This window comes from Eleginops maclovinus, chromosome 1 (assembly GCF_036324505.1).
Source record: "Eleginops maclovinus isolate JMC-PN-2008 ecotype Puerto Natales chromosome 1, JC_Emac_rtc_rv5, whole genome shotgun sequence".
Classification (NCBI taxonomy): domain Eukaryota; kingdom Metazoa; phylum Chordata; class Actinopteri; order Perciformes; family Eleginopidae; genus Eleginops; species Eleginops maclovinus.
The window spans coordinates 17,789,823-17,807,488 of record NC_086349.1 but is presented as its reverse complement, the minus strand read 5'-3'; the positions used below and the strand labels follow the sequence as shown (position 1 = coordinate 17,807,488).

The following is a 17,666-nucleotide window of genomic DNA, read 5'->3' as shown; positions in this document are numbered from 1 at the left end:
GTGATAACTGCCATTTTTCTGCGGTCTCCACCCAACTGATAAAGTTAGAGCTTCTTCCTGCTCTCCTAAATGGTCGCTGATGAATACTTCACGCAGGGCTTTGTTTGACCTGTGATTCATCCTTTTACCATGGCAGTGATTTATGTTCCCTCTCCTCTGCTGAGTGAACAAAAGGCTACTTAATAGTTTTTATAACTGGCCAGGTGGAGTGGTCTTGTGCCCGAATAGGCTCTTAAAGAGTCCATCCAGCAGTTGATTGTGTTATTTATCATTTGACCTTTCTAGTGAAACTTGAGTGAGCACACATGCACTTTTTTCCTTATACTGACTTGCCTTGTGGTATCCTGATTTTTAACACTTGGGCGCTGGCCAGAAAAATAACAGTTTTCAGCTGTTTGTGCCACTGAGCAACTCCACTGGAGCAGCTGCTTAAGGGCTGCTCAACAGTAGTTGATGAGAGAGGACAGAGTGTTTCTCATTTTATTTCAGAGCTGTCAGAGGACTGAGATCCAGCTGATCAAAGCCGCTAGCAGTTAACAGTAAACAAGCTAGATAGACGGCCTCAGCATTTTAGGGAATGATTACGAAAGACACACTTTCAAAAAGAAAAGACACTTAACAGTAAACAGTAACCAATTAACTGCATCATCCAACCATCTGCTCAGCAGATTTATTCTCTGCCAGGGTTAAGAAGGCCACTGTTCACTGAGTCTGTTTATCATACATGTGCCTTGTTATCAACTTGTGAGATGCTTCATGTCTCACAGTAATTGGATCCCAGTGTGTGTGCGTCAGTTAGCAGACAGAGACTAGGTAAGTGTATCTCTTCAGGCAAGCAGCTCCACTTTGAATTTATTAAGTCGTGACTCAAGGACTCTGAATGACAGGTCAGAGCACTGGTGCAAGTTTGAGACCCCTTCTCTGTGACAAATATAATTAAGTCACAATTCAGACTGAGAAAGAAAAACAAGAATCCACAAGAGCAGCATTTCTTGGAAATGCCTAGTGTTGGATATCTAGGACACTTGGGATTTGAGAAGAGTACCACATTTTACTCAAGTGTGTCGGACAAGGACTGTTTGAGAAAATAAATGCAAACAAGTTATATTTTGCTCACAGATTTCACCTCTCAGTGCTTCAATGCCATGACAGATGCAAACCAGGTTACATTGTTTGATTGTCTAATGCTATATTAATTTTGATCTGATATGTTTTGAGTCTTCAAACTATATAAACCAACTACCTTCCTAACTAATAACTTGGCTATTTTTTGTATTTTCAGAGGACACTCTTTTACTCTCTCATACAATCTGCATTGTTGATAGGAAAACTGCCATGAAAAAAAAACTAGTAGTACAATAATGCCATCTTGTTTCAAGAGATGATTAGAAGAACTGATTTCCAAACATTTTGAAAAACTTGAAATGTCCATATTGGAAAGATGTTCTACCTCTTCTACCGTAGCTTGGATAGGGTACACAGGTTACACGGTACCCTTTAGTGTCTGCTTACCTACCTACAATACATATTAAACTCTCATGAATAAAAATGACAAAAAGTAAAACGTCATGCTAAAACTATGTTATAACAGGACCAACACTGAATCTCAATTACTTTATTCTAAAAAGACAGCTTTCATCATATTCCACATCATATGTCTTCATATCTGTAAAGCAGATAAATATGTTTCATTTTCCCTTTTTTGCATTTAAACAGCTCATCAATCATCTGACAAAGTAACCCAAAAGAGTTCATATTTACAGTACATCACATTATCCAAAAATAATACAGAGTTTCTCTCCCTTTAACAGTCAAATACTGATGTTACCCAAAGACTTCTTGTCAAAGGACGAATGAAGGTATGTTAGAAGGTTAGGTTATGTTTGTTCAGAGATTATTAATCTATTGAATTCATTTATTTAAGAGACTGAAACGTCTTCTCCTGTGTCATCAAGGTGCTTGCTTGAGTTGCGCTGGGAATCTTACATCTGGGTAGCTGTCAAAGTATTCTGATTTCTAGGCATTTGAAATCAGTGTCACATCAGGGACTGAGAGTGGGTAGAACAAAACCAAGCCTTGTCCTTTATACTTATATTTGTATCTGTGAGATGACAAACATTATAAGACGCCATGAGGCTGGCAAATGCTGCCCAGTAACAGACAAAAGCTATATTTCTCTCCAACACCATTGTTCTCTCAGGACACACCCATACTTTCATCTCAATTTTTTTTTTAATCCCATACAGTGCTTCTCATCTTCACCTTTTATCGTTTATGTTATTGCTTTATAAAGCATCGACAGTCAGTGATTATCACATTAACTGTGTGACCTCTAGATCCACTCCGTTAGAAAAGACTAAGGTACTGTGCATGTACATTAATATGTTATTCTACAACATACTGTATATATGTTTCTAATTTCTTACTGCAGATTAGTTGCAATACAAAACAACAGATTGTAGGAATGACATTCAGCTTAAAGTGTTATTGTTGATGCTGAAGACCTACATTTCCAAAACGCATGTCCTAAAAGGGAAATGTGAGTGTGTCCTGTGGATGAAGAGTTTATTAAGATTGTATTGGCTTTAGTCCAGATCAGCTGAGATTCTTTGTGAACAGGTTTGGTGAGGGAGATTGAGATCAAATGAAGCTCGAATGGCCACATGCTGGCATTGCATGTAATAAAAGTCATCATCCTCATGTTTTCAGGATCGCTTGGCTTGAGGGTTAAGGCTTTATAGAACCTTGCCAACGAGTGATTCATGTAATGACCTTAACCAGAAAGAGAGAGGAGACAACATGGATCCTGGTGGTGCGCATGACCTGTAACAGCTTATGTCAAAATTTACCCAAGTGTTCTTCTGAAAAATGCCCAAATGATGCGATCCAAATGTGACATGAAACCAAAAGGAGATTTGCTGCGATCAAGCAAATACCAGTGACAGGCCTACATCCTCACTAGGGTTGTGAATCTTACATCTTATCACAATGATACAGTGGGTACCCCTGCCTTGAGCAGGGCTTTGTCTCTGTCTCAGTGTCTGTAAACCAAATTGGCCGCGTTGAATGAGAATCCTCCAGACTGGTTGGCATCTGGTCTATAGGCTCGTCCTTTCCCCTTTCACTCTACGATTCTCCGCTCACATATCTGAAGACAGCAGCTCTTCCATGGCTCCTGGAGATGTATTGTGACAGGGGATGAAGGAAAGGGCTGCCAAATGGATGAGCTAAGAGAAGTTTCCAAAGGAGGCTGCAGAGAGAGGAGAGAGAAAAGAGGGGGGACATGATTAGGATTCACAAGGATGGAAAAAAACAGGTTAAAGTGCAGAAATAGTGTGCTGTTTTCATGCCCTATTGAAGCCTCATTGCATGGTCAAAATGTTTTTCTCTGTTAATGCACCATGAAAGTGTTGAAACACATCCTGCCTTGAAAGCACATCTGAGAAAAAGTTTCGGCCTCAAATCTTCCCTGAATCTGTATGTCACACCTTACTCCCCCAGACTCTGTTCACCATCAAACAAGTAACCGGTGTGACTGGCCTCTCTTCATTTAACTCCCTGCACTCAATCACAGAGCAACTCCCTCTATAATAAAAACAATAATTTAGCATGATAAATAGCTGACTGAATATGTAGGAGAGTAATGTTGTGCATGAAGATGGCGCCTGTCACTGATGTTGGCAGAGTGACAAAAAAAGAATGACATACAAGACTGTTGGAAAGGAAAAGCCTTCACCAAAAAGTAAAAAAAATATGTTTGATAATCACATTACAGAGAATTTCTTTATAAATTGTAATGTTAAAGCACAGATGTATTTCTAGATTTACTATATCTATACAGCCAACAGTATATGCTTCTACTACGTCATTCTTGTAGCACTGTGTGTGTGTATTTAATAAAGCTCTAAAAAAGGAAGGGAATTATGACATTAAGCTAATCAGCATATAATAAAAAGCCTTTTTTCCTGAATGTCATTATCTCCTGTCTGATATTGAAGCAACTGATGCAACCAGGTGGTTTCCCTGACAACGAGCCAGCTCGTTCCATCCTGGAATGACACTAGGAGTCGGCGGGAAGCAGACTTTCCTCTCCCAGACTAAGCCCCCCTCTCCTGAAAGTCGAGGAAGACGCGCCACCTGTCTCTACACACAGACAGATGTAACGCGGCACCGGAGTGAACCTGAACCAGGAAACGTCGGAGAGTCACTAATATGACTAGAGACTTGTACAGACACAGAGAAAACAACTTCTCTGATGGAAAACCTTTTAAATGAGCTCCCAATGGAGTCATCACAGCCTAGGTGCACCAGAGGAGGAGGGGCGGATAGGAAAGCAGCACCCAGGCAAAATTTGAGCTTAAGAGAAATGTCATGTTTCTTTTTTTTTTCTGTCTGTCAAGCTCAGAGTTTTATTCATATTTTAATTCAGAGCTACAGTTCAGCTGGCAGGCGCCACATGAGTAAAGCTCTGCAGCGATGGGTAACATCACAGGGGCAACAAGGTTACCAAGACAAGTCTCATGCAGCAACCAAGGTGCTGCCGACAACATATCTTTGATTTAGTGAAGGGGCAAATTTTGTCATAATGTTTCAGCTAATAACTGAAGAGCCTGAAACATGCATATGGCTACAAACAAAGGCATATAATGATTTAGATGAAAATGTGATGTGTTGAGAAGGAAGAAGGGACTAGGTTATTATAAAGATACACCGACATCCAGAGGCTTAGCAGAAGAAGGAGGGCAGGTCCCCCCCGGGTTCTGACCTGAATCCTCCCTCCCAAAGCCTTCCAGATGTTACAACAACCCCTGCATGGTTCACACTACCCCAAGAGAGCTATGGCTCCGGGGTGTGGAAGACATCATCCTTACCTTTCACTGAATAACTGATAGAACACTGCTGAAAAAACAGGACATACTGTAGGTGAAGAAATAATACAAGATACATGCACTATCTTTGTGCTGAAAGAAAAAAGGAAATAACTTTCACAACCATAAAGAGGTTGCAGGAAAAAGGAAATAAAGAACACAATGTAACCTATAGCAGCGAAAATGGAGGATGGGCAAATTTACACTTGCAAAAAACGTTGATTTGATATGATTTGAATTTCAACCATTATTGGTCAACATGACCTCAAACGTCACCTCAAAGGTGGCTGCAAAAGTTTCTTAGAGTTACAATGGGTGCCAAAAGTTTTTCAGTAAAACTGCACCCCACACAAGACAAACAGGATGGTTGAAATTCTCAATAAAGATTGAAAAATGAGATGAGTGTTCAACAATCCAAATGTAAGGAGTACAGTAAAAAGTGTCACGTTTTTGAGGAATTAATGTCCCCTTATTTAAAATAAGCTGTGATTCAGAGTTTCTGCGTCTTTCACAAAATGTCTGCTGAACAACTCTGTGTTGTGTAGAACATCAAACTCATAAAAACATGTTTCCATTCATGTAGTCTATGCTAGTGCTAGAGGAGCCAGTGAGAAATACCCCGTGGACAGCATTCTCAGCAGTGATCTGATAAAATACATGTATCAAATGTTTTCATGTGCTGTTCAGAGCCTTAAGCTACTTCAACAGACAACAACCACCTAACCTAAGAAGTCACAATAATAAACCCCAAAGAGATACTGCAGTGATTTAGTATTGCACTTCTATTCATGAGAGACAGGTACAAGAAAAATAATGCTTTTGGAGATTATCTATACAATTCGGTCACAGACATGCATTTTTGGGAATTCATACTCTTGTTTTTTCTTTTCGTTTTTGTGTGGAGAACAACATTTCCAACAATAATTTTCAACAGAAGAAATGTGATTTCATGTTGTGTGTGAAATGCTATTACAGTGCTTCGAGCGAGTGAGCCTGCTCCAGACAGATTAGCATAGAGCGGAAAGTAAAGGACCCCACAGGCGAGGATGAAAATCAGACCACGCTTCCTTTAGCTATTCAAGCTCCTTCATTAACCTATTTACCCATCTCATTTCTTTATAATACATCAATCTCTACACCTGTTTTTTCTCTATCTTTAAAAATCTCACCTATGTTGTGCTAACTATTTTTCCTCTTCTTCTCTCCAGAATTAAAATCATCTCTCAGGTGTACGAGTACACTTTTCTATCATTTGTCCTTATATTATATATTTTATTTTCAAAAGGAGTTTCGTGAGACATCAGGAGAGTTCACATTGCCTGTAAAGGTTTAAGAAATCACAGAAGAATGCTTTACCAAAGCTGCCTGAGTCTTGTAAGGGTCCTGATAAATCGTGCTATCACGGCTCAGATCAGAGACAAATACACATCACATTCAATCTTATTTGTATTTTCATCTTCTTTTCAACACCTATTGTGGGATCAATATTTAATCTTTGGTAAATCCATTGCAGATGAATCAGATCTGACAGGCAGTATGACACAAGGCTCCACTAAATCACACCAGAATTGAAAATGTATTGGGAGAATCTTTCAGGGACAACAGCTGAAAGTGTGTGTTTAAAATGCTTGAGTTATTGTGCAACGAGAGGCGTTTTGTTTCTCAGCGCCAGCCCTTCTCCCTCCACTCCATCGCTTCTCCACACACATCATCTACCATTTGCTATCGAACATCATCTTTTCTAACAAAATCTGCACTTTTATTTAACCTTACAGTGTCTCAACCACAGCAATGGTACTAGCTCTGTGAGGCTGCACTCAGACAAAGTGTACATGTTTACTCTCAGTTTAGCATGCTAATGTTTTTTTTTAAAAGGCTGTGATTTTAACGCTGTTCCTGTGAAACAATACAGTTTTGTTCAACAATAAATTATGTTAGCTTTTTTCCCCTACACAGATACTTTCAGACTTTACAACTGGTAGAATATGAAGTACTTTGAAAGGAATTGGGTTTCTTTAAAGGCAGTTTTTGATTTTAAGGCAGTTTCAGAGAGACATTGCAGTTTTAATTACTTGAACAAACTGTTGTCTATCATAGATTACCCCACCCACCCTCTCCACCTGCAGCTGGAAGGTCAGCAGAACTCCTTCTCCAACAGACTGCTCCAGCTCCTCTGTCACAAGGACAGGTACAGGAGAACATTCCTGCCCACTGCAGTAACTCTGTACAATAATTCCCCTCTGTTCTGGCAGACCACTCACTGCTCCATAGCCTCTTTGTTACCTGGACATAACATGCACATTTTACACTTTACACATAATTGTACATTTATATTATATTTTCATTTAATATTCCATTTCATTGCACTATTTTATGTGTATATTTGTTATTTTTATCATATTGTATTTTGCTGCTGTAACACAAACATTTCCCAGTTTGGGATGAATAAAGTATTTCTGATTCTGATTGAAGGATTTTTGCTTAATTCTCTCACCAAGGTACACATATATATATACCTTGGTATACCTTGATATATATATATATATATATATATATATATATATATATATATATATATGAAACCTTAAAACTAGAAAATGAAGTAGTTTGTCAAAATAGATTTTTTTTACTTTCATAAGAAAGTAAACCCAATATGGGTAACATTCTTTAGTCTTGCCTTGTCATGTTAGAAAACTAAATATTGGACTAATGCTGACCAGAGGAGGGCACTGTCGCGACAATTCTCAGAGTTATTACGATTTATTGTGGTTTTGAGACATTTTACTCAAAACCGCGAATATCATGTGATGATAGAAGAAAAGCCAGTGGAGCCCAAACGTGTTTTCATTCACTGGAGACCGTAAATGTCTGCTTAACACTTGTAGGCAATCTATCAACAGCTGTTACGATGTTTCAGTCTGGACCAAAGTGGTAGTCCACCCCCAAAACCACATCGCAATTTGTCAAATCATGCTGTGTTTAAGCAGTTTAAAAATATAGTGATGCAGTGACATGAGTAAGCCTGACAGTTGCATAAACTTTGCTGAAGTGTCGGTTGTCATGTTGTAGTAGATAATGACAGGACAGTCATTCTGTTTTTTTCATGTCCACACTCAGACCTTTATCCCCTCTGCCCTCATCCAACACTATATCACCACCTCATCACACTCAGCAGTTAAAACATCCCCCATTATCACCGCTGCAGCTGCTTCACACACCGTCCTTCTTTTATCACCTCTGAATACCCTCCAACCCTATGAACCTCAGGTGTTTTATAAGGCCACCAAATTAGCTTGCCCTTATAGCTTAGTGTCAGAGCCTGGTGAACTGGCAAATTGCATTTGCATTGCTCTAATAGGAGTGTCAGACAGCAATTTAATTCTTTCTCCTTACCAGTCAATTGCATTCCATCTCTCAATTTAATTCAGTTTGATTAAATTCAACATTCTTGATTGACACGAATGCAATGGAAAGTTTAAGAGGAATGAGCAAAAACCAAATAGATGAAACAATAAATGAGCACTGAGGGAGTTAGGTAGTTCTGATCCAATAGTTAAAAGACACATAAAGCTGGGTTCAGTCTGGCCAGGTATTATGCTGCGTACCATCCCCAATTTCTCGATCATTACATTTCTGTCACTTTCTTGTGAAACTTTGAGGCAGAAATGCTAAAAGTTTATGTGAAAAAGTTCACAGTTCTAACTGATTTTCAATGTACATAATTTGGTCTTTTGCATCATCATCCGCTCAAAGAAAGGGTGGTTTGTGTGTGGTTAATGATCATTATAATTGAATAACAGCCCAATTAAGTCCTTCATATACTGGTTGTTCTTCTTGTGTGACTGCTACTCTTTAATTGCAATTGGAGATTCAAGTGGTTGTAATCAAAGGCCTTTGTAAATGTAAGAATCAATAACTTGTCCAGTGTCTGTTTTTTGTTCATCATTCAGACCGATAAGGACTGTTCTTTGATTGCAGTAGTTATTTTCCTAAATTGTTCAAACTATTTTATATTGTGCTATTCGATGTCTTCGGATTCATTTATTACATTTCTAAATGTCATCTCACAGTCAGGAGCCCACATCTATGGCTTAGATCTCCGGTTTGTAGTACTAGGTGTCTTTCTTTTATATCTCCTGCTCTGTCTCCCTCACACTCACTTCTCATATTGCTGTGGGGTGGTGGAGCTCTCTCAAAATCTCTGGCTCTATACGCGTATGATTTTGTCTCGACAAAACACTTTCAGGTCCCAAAGGTGGATCATGGATAGATTAAAATCGGCATCAAACCAAGAGTTCTTTCTATAATTTCTGTAAAGCTTTTACCTCAACGCAGACAGAGGAGAGAAAGAAACCGTAGCAGCATGGGCAACATGAATGATCAGAAAATGAGAGTGAGCATGACAGATTGCAAAGACCACTTCATTTACTTGTTTGAATGGAACTGGTGATTGTAAGAGCCCTCACATTATCAGTTCATAATGAACAGTTGGTGGCATAAACACTTCATTTCACTGCATTTACAAATGTACTGCTCTGTTTTAGTCAAATGAATTTATGTCAAGGCAGATTGGACAATTTGGAGAACATTTTATGCACTTGTTTTCATTTTATTATTTTTGCAGACAATGTTCTGCACTCCATGGTGCCCCATGAATAAGAAGACAGCAGACAAAACCTCCAGACGCTATTGTTAGAAAACTGAATTACTGACGTACATTGGAAACAACTAAAGCATAAAGCATGCAGCACATCCCCTCCTTTGAGACATGAGCTCATGGTGATGCTGCTGCTGATAAAACAGTGAAAAATCTCTAAGTTGCTCAGTGCATTTGGCTCTGAACACATAATGAAAAGAAACATGACACCACTCATCCATCAAATGATTACATACGACTTAATAAACGTGTAAAACCCTTGACAAGTTAACACCATTTAGTCCTATAGTATACTTCTCGAAAAGATAACCTATTATCAAGGAACCTTTGGGTAACATTTCATTGAAAAACTGAAGGATTAAAACAATATCCAGGTTATATTTGAAATCCAGTTTGAGAGGAAGGAAATTGTGTGGAAATGTAATTTGATGACTTTCCTAGCCATGAATGAAAATAGAAAACAATTACGTTCAACAAGCACAACAAAAGCTGAAACAGGTTTGCAAGAAGCAACTGCTGAATCAAGGTCAGCAGTGATTGACGAAGCCAGTTATTGATGACTGGATAATAAAAGTGTTTACCAAAGCCATCATTCAGCGGCCGGGCAGCAAATCAAGAGCTCCTATCAATAAAGCCCCACGCAGCCACAAACAATTGCACTTCCATGTCCAACTCCACGAATGTCACAGCAGGTGCGCGTGGTCTCAGACTACTTCCACCCAATTTAGCCAAACTGCTCTCCACTCTCTTTCTTTCCCTGTGCACACATATACTCACAGAAACATTGTTACCCAAACACTGTCTAGTTACTTACTTCTACTTAGGAGCTGCAGATTGCGGACCTCTTCTCTGACCTGCAGCTGGAGGACTTGTTGGAGGACCTCCTGCCTCAGCGTCTCCTGGACGATTCCCATCCTCTCTAGCTTTTCCCCGTTCAAACGAAGCAACGCCCGTCCTGCAAGGAGGAGAGGTACATCAATGAAGTTCCTCCTTTTATTTTGTAAAATAGGCATCTTTCAACCCAATTATAATATTCACGGTACTGCAGCATAAATAATACAGTACCATAAGAGTCATTCAATTTAGCCCATGTATATTTGTCATTATCAGAATCAGAATTCCTTTATTCGTCTCACAGAGTGGTCATTTATATTGTTACAAAAGGTAAAACAATATGAGATAAAGGGCATGCAAATTACAATTTACAGAGTACACATTTGTAATAAAAGTCATGTAATCAAAGTATACTTTCAGGTAGAAAAGTAGCAGCAGCAGCATTTATAAAATAAATGAAGTGTAACATGTAGAATGTAGTGTGGTATCAGCTAGATAACAAAGGTACAATTATATTTTATATCGCACAGAGTATTAAAACCATTTCATATGATATCATTTTTCAGAAGGCCTAAAAAAAAGCAGCAGGAACACTTTTTATTTGTGCCATAGACTGGATACAGGAATATATATTAACTAATAAATCTATTTGTCTACTAATAAATTGGTGAGTTTGAGATACCGCAACTTTATGCTGAAGATCTATGTGTGTGCTACCTTTTACCTTTGTATTCAATGTTAGGATTTAATTACCTCATACAGTTGCATTCAAGTAAGTCTAACTCCCTGGTGTTATAAGATGATAATATATAAATCATCCACTGTAATCACTGATTCTGCACATGTATTTCAAAGGGATATGCAACCCTAAATGTAAGAGTGTGAGGACTTAGCTATTGCATGTGTGAAGAATGTGCATAGGTGCATTTATGCTGTAGATTTACTATGTGATTTCCATGCATACAGTGTTAATTTCCTGGTTAGCACTATTTAGTACAATAAAGAGTCTGCCACTGCTCAGGTTGGCTGGATCTTTACTACAGAGTTCCGAAGTTAACCCTGGGGACACACACACATTTAACATACCATTACCCAAAGTAAACAGATTTTACAACCGAGCTGCACTCACATAAATACAAAGGCAATATGCAAAACTTGGACAATGTGGTAATACAAGCACGCACACACACAGGTTACAATAGGTATGGGAGCTGTGTCCTTCACCGGTGCAGACAGAAGAGGAATCCATCATACTTGCAGTGGCTCTGTACCATGCCCAAATCATAATTAGACTCATTACTCATGCAGCTCACTCTCCATATCATTCCATACATTCCTATTTCCTTCCAGAAGACATCCCTGCATGCTCTGTATCGCGGTCTTTCTCTATAGTATGTTCTCATATCATGCACATAGCAAAAGTTTACTTTCCAGTGTCTCGCTTTATCACACACATACACATACTCAAAATATAGATAATTGGACACAATAACTATGTTTGTTGTTCCTTCACTCAACAGTAGCTAATGAGCACATCTGTCTAAGTAGTGCAAGAGAGAGAAAAACGAAACAAAGCATAACATAAGAAGACAAGGCAAAGGTAAATGAAAAGAGAATAGAGTCCGACTAATATATATATTATATATTTCCCTAACAGAGTCAGGTTTCATAACAACAGGCCTGAGGGTGTAGGAGATTTATGTGAGTAATATAGTGATAGACCGAGGCAGGTCTGTTGTGACCCACAGTGGACCCAGCCGGGGCTAAGTGCCTCTCAAACATTTGGTAAAAACGAATGTAACATGCCCCAAGCTGTATTGTTCCCATCATCATGACCTCAGCAACATAGGGTAAAGTAAAAGCACTGCATCATTCCTTTGCCCATTTTCCCTAGAACTGATACTAATGCCATACCACTGTATTCTAACAGAAGAAGGATATTGTGACATTTATTTTACAATTTTAGCACTCAATTGACTGACTGTGCACATTTTGGAAGAGAAGTTAGTTGTTTTGTCAGCGTATTACGACTTTTGCTCCATCTTTGCTCATGTGGATTGTATTATTTTTAATCAGTGCAGTGGCGTGCAGTGTCTTGCTTATACAAACTGAGGAGGCAGTCGTCAGCAAGACATCCTAAAGTGTCTTGAAGCTCTTCAGTATCAAGACATCCTCTTTTAATCACAATAATTGAAATATTGTTTCACTGCCAACACTTTTGGATTGCGCCCTCAGGCACTTGCATAAGGGACTTTTCTATCTTGAAGCCTCTGGCAGAATTTCAGTTCTGTCCCTGGGTGAGGGGACATGCGAAGCTCTTCACCATCTGGCACTTCTGTTGATGTCTACCAGCCCCTTAAAAGTTGAATATTCTACAACTGGAACTCATTATATGTTACTGGACTTCTAGTCAGTATTCCCATGTTTTCATACATTTGACTCATCTGCTGAACCATACACTCTTACAAGTGAAACTCCAGCTCTCTGGAGGTCAAGGTTTCAGTTTCAAAAATGCATCTGATTCAAGTATTAAAAACTTAGAAAATTAAGTATTTAATTCAATTTCTTATAGATGCTAGTTATCACAGGTATATTTGTCCGTATATTTTAATTGTTAAAACAGTCGTTTTTTTTGTTGTTAAAACAGCTTTTTTAAGGTTGAGTGATTGACACCTTGTAGTTTTAGGACATACTACTGACAAAGATGTCAGAGGGTATTAGCATTATATGTTTTATTACTCAAACGTTAACCCTTGAGATATGATGTTTAGGTTTTACTGGACCCAGGCAAGCTAATTGAGGACAGAACTGTCAGCCAGTACTTGCGTTTCAACCAGATGGGCTGGAACAATGCAGACAATAGCTGCCTCTACAGTGTGTAAGTCTCCACTGTCTGGGAGACTAAGCCATGACAAACCAGTTAGCTTTTGTCATGGATTAATGTGTGTGTGTGTGTGTGTGTGTGTGTGTGTGTGTGTGTGTGTGTGTGTGTGTGTGTGTGTGTGTGTGTGTGTGTGTGTGTGTGTGTGTGTGTGTGTGTGTGTGTGTGTGTGTGTGTGTGTGTGTGTGTGATTCAAAATAAGGCAGATTATTTCCCTCTCCTCAGAGTCCAGTGGCTCCCTCATTCCAGCACATGAAGTGGAACAACTCATTTTGTGTGAGCACAACTATCTTGTGGATACAACAACAATCACTTTCCTTTTATTTTGTGCCCAGTTACAGTTATTTTTTACACACGCACTTGCACACTCATCAACCTCTTTAACCCATGTCTCCAACAGCCCTCTGGTTTGTGTTTGCAATATCAGTACCAGTGTGTCCTAGAAAAAACACTGTCCTAGGTTTGTGTGGTAGTGTGTGTATGTGTGTACAAATGACACAAAGCCGATAAATGGAGCTCAAATCAATTCCCAGCAGACAGACTTAATGCAGCTCCTAATAATTGCCTGCAGATAGGGAAAGTAGTGCTGTCACAGGGAAAAAAGAGACACAAAAACAAAAGCTATTTCAATGGAGATCGCTTTTCTCAATTTGGCTTCAAAATAAATTGCTTATTAACAACGTCTGTGGGCAACTGGGAAACAGTTCTCCTCAGCTATAGGACAATAATGACACTTAAGCCCACCTAAAAAGCAATTTGAAAGGGAGGAAGGTAATGGCTTCCTTATAAAAGAATAAGCTTTGGATTAATCCTTTGATAGTAGAGCAATTCAGTCCATGCTGTCCCTAAACGCCTTTACTATATTACATCCTTACCAAGGTAAGTGTGTAGCCCCTAACCCCCTTTGTCCACAACTCACTTAAACTTTTAACCTATATATTGTATTTTCCCTTCCGGTCTACATCCCATCTGCATCCTCTGCAACTCACACATGATAAAAACATTGTGAGCTGCATCTGTATATATTATCATGATAATCAAAAAAATAGATTACTGCATGTTGTAAATTCATGCAGCAGGAATGTAATGCAATCTGAAAGACCACATTTTGAGGTTGTGTAGCCTGATCTCAGTATGTTAATTAAATATATGCAGCAGCAGCAGCCATGAAAAAGTAGAGTATATATATATATATATACACACAGTATATTTACAGATGACAGTTTAGTGACTGTCTGAGAGAAAGTCTTCGAACATGCTGACCTACAGTGCCTTTGCATTTTCTTGTCATGGTGCACGCAGTGTTGACTAAATGCATAAAACATAAATGCTTATTGTGAATGCAAATTGATCAACTTTCACTATTCTGACAACTAGTCTGGCTACACATATATATATATATATAGCACTGCTATGAGAAAATCTAAAGGTGTGGTTGAAGCACAGTTCCTCGTTAGTATAGTGGTCAGTATCCCCGCCTGTCACGCGGGAGACCGGGGTTCAATTCCCCGACGGGGAGGAATAACATTTGGGCGGTTTTGGCGAAGTCCATAGGGGCTTGGCCTGGGAACTGGAAGGTCACCAGTTCAACTCCCCGAAAGACCAAGTGCCACCGTGGTGTCCCTGAGCAAGACACTGGTTACCTACACTGCTCCTCGGGCGCCGTACATAATGGCAGCCCACTGCTCCTAACACTAGGATGGGTCAAATGCAGAGACCGCATTTCGTTGTCCTAGTACTTGTACTCTGTGCAATGACAATAAAGTTGAATCTTCAATCTTCTTCATCTTCTTAAGATCTTTTAATAAAAACAACACCATGCAAATTCTAAATGAACAAAGAGAACAATCAGTCTTCAAAGTTGCAAAAATGTGCTTTAAATTGTCACTCTGCAGTAAATGTTGATTGCATAGACAAATGCTTACCTATACCATCAGTGTTTGGATTGGTTCCATATGAGTATGCTATATGTAATGATATGAGACAATCAATCTTAGTTCATTACAAATAAATTAATGCCAATAACTAGGAACTAAAACGTTCAAGTCAATGTACTGCAGACTGTAATATGATATAAGTACAAATATCTTAAATTGACAAGAATTAAAGTGTTTTTGTCACACACCAATGGTAAATCAGGCTTGCCTGTCAACTAGAGAAGCAATCACAGATGTGATTTAGGGAACACCATTCATCCTGACCTTTCTCTGTGGTGGATCAGAATTATAATCACATTGCACACAGTCTGACGACCTATTTCCTGCTTTTGACAAGCATTAAACTGAATCAGAGTATCTAACCTTGTCTGCTTCTACCGACAATATTGGGGAAAGAAGAGACAGAGGCTAACATCAGTCATGATACAATGAATAAGAGTATAACAAAAGATGGCAGCATGAACCTTCACACACACACATATTAGATATAAAAGCAAGAGCGAGTGAAGAAGCTACACTGATCTCCCCAGGCAGCTTGTTCCACTGTAATGGTGCCATTACTGAGAGACCGAGAGAGAGAAAATTACTACTGGGTCACTGAACTAAGATGATTCAGACACACAATCCATTTCTAAGTTGTGGGTGTGATCCAACATCCCTCTGTTTATGTGTCTTTGATGCTGACCATATGAATCAACAACAAACGGCATATTCACACAAAATTTGCGCAAGAATAACCAGAAGTTTATAACCCTGCCAAAATGAAATCCAGCTGGACATCAGCAAGTGAATACATAAGAATAATTGGATCTAAGCCTCTGCCTCTGTCTCTCTTGGTTTTCGAATACATAAATAAAAAAGGATCAGATCAGAGCTGCTGTAACTATGGCAGTGGCAGCATTATTAACACTGTGTGTGTGTGTGTGTGTGTGTGTGTGTGTGTGTGTGTGTGTGTGTGTGTGTGTGTGTGTGTGTGTGTGTGTGTGTGTGTGTGTGTGTGTGTGTGTGTGTGTGTGTGTGTGTGTGTGTGTGTGTACGTAAGTGAGTGGTGGCTGACCCTACGGCGTGGAACAGCAATCTGTTCACTGAGAAAGGAACTGCTCTACCGTCTGGTCTGTCAATGTGTGCGACTAATGTGTATTTGTGTGTTTTTGTACACATTTAAATGTACCTGCTCATGTGTGTCTATTGTGTTTGTGAGTGCATACACTCGCATGCATTTATGTGGGCTTTCTAACAAATAAATATATATGTGTGTGGGGGCTGGGGTGTTTGAACTCGAAACACGATAACCCACCATTCTTTCCGCAGCTTTCCCTTTCTACTCCAAAAATAGGCTGCACTTTCGTTACCTCACATGAATGCCTTTTAAATCTCCTTTGGAGAGATTTGGATGTAAACCTGTTTCCAGTTGAAAAAGCTAAGCTGTGGAACCACAAACCTAAAATAAAACTTATGTGACATTTGGTAAGCCTTTTATGGCATTTGGTTTCCAATATCTTTGTCTACAGAAGCATCTCTGCTGGGCTGAATCAAAGGAGCTGAGGTGAATAGACAAGGGACTGGGGATATCACTGCGAGGGAAGAACATCTATAAAGACATCTCCTATGTAGGTCATTTAATCAAATAAACGCGTTGATACGTTTCAAATATGAAAAGTAGTCATTATCAATCATTACAATAAATGAAGCTGAAACAGACCCATGGTTTCTGTGCATGCATCTGTGTGTGTTGTACAGTACCTGTGATGGCATGATGGGAAAAGGCCTCTACATATGTCAGGTAGTTGTGAGGACAATGTTTCTTAAGCCACTTGCAGACATCCTGCTGAGTCCACAGCACCACAGGTTTGGACAGACTGGACAGAGTAGGGCTGGTGTGATACACAGTGAAGGCTTCACCTGGACGCAACTGGAACACAACAACAACAGAGTATTAACAGATGCACTGTGCTGCTGCATGTGTGTAGGTACAGTATTAGCAAGACAGAGTTTGTGAGTATATGTATGTATTCATTTTCTGAGGTGCAATATGATGCAGGTTTGATGATTGATATTCCCAGATAATTACCTTGTAATCACTATAGCTTACTTAAATTTCCAACTTGCTGGATTTTCTCATTAACGTGAAATTAGCTAGGAAGAAGTTTTGTAATGCCATTTGTAACAAAATCCCTTCAGGTAGTACATTTGCAAATAAAGTAGTGCAATGAAAAGCAGCTTATTAGGGGTTTATACAGTAACGTGAAGTCAGCAGTGTTATCTCTCAAGTAAGAAATGTGTACAAGTTTAACCACCAAACATTTTCAAAAGCTTTAGCCTACTCTTCACATTCTGAAATTAACATAATGAGCTCAAATGTATCCCAAACTAACAGGGAACATAAAGTTTAAAAGCTTGTAGGCAGGGTAGGGGAAACAGATGCCGTTCATTTGATTAAAAGGAGCACTGCACTCGGTCTTTGCCTTTCAGCCCCAATTTAGAGAGAC

General features: G+C 39.2%; 1 protein-coding gene and 1 non-coding gene across 3 annotated transcripts in view; one reads left to right on the top strand and one right to left on the bottom strand.

Annotated features, from left to right (window-relative positions):
- Window positions 1-1,600: 1,600 nt before the first annotated feature.
- The window catches only part of samd10b (sterile alpha motif domain containing 10b), a 43,216-nt gene continuing 27,150 nt past the window's right edge, over window positions 1,601-17,666 (bottom strand). For both annotated transcript variants that reach the window (XM_063909814.1, XM_063909751.1), the window contains exons 3-5: window positions 16,921-17,089; window positions 10,340-10,480; window positions 1,601-3,250 (exon numbers count right to left, since the gene is read on the bottom strand). In XM_063909814.1, the coding sequence (XP_063765884.1) occupies window positions 3,228-3,250; window positions 10,340-10,480; window positions 16,921-17,089 (333 nt within the window). In that variant the 3' untranslated portion in view covers window positions 1,601-3,227. The remainder of the gene's footprint in view (window positions 3,251-10,339; window positions 10,481-16,920; window positions 17,090-17,666) is intronic.
- On the top strand, window positions 14,688-14,759 carry trnad-guc (transfer RNA aspartic acid (anticodon GUC)). Its single transcript has one exon. It is a non-coding gene; the product is annotated as a tRNA-Asp (tRNA).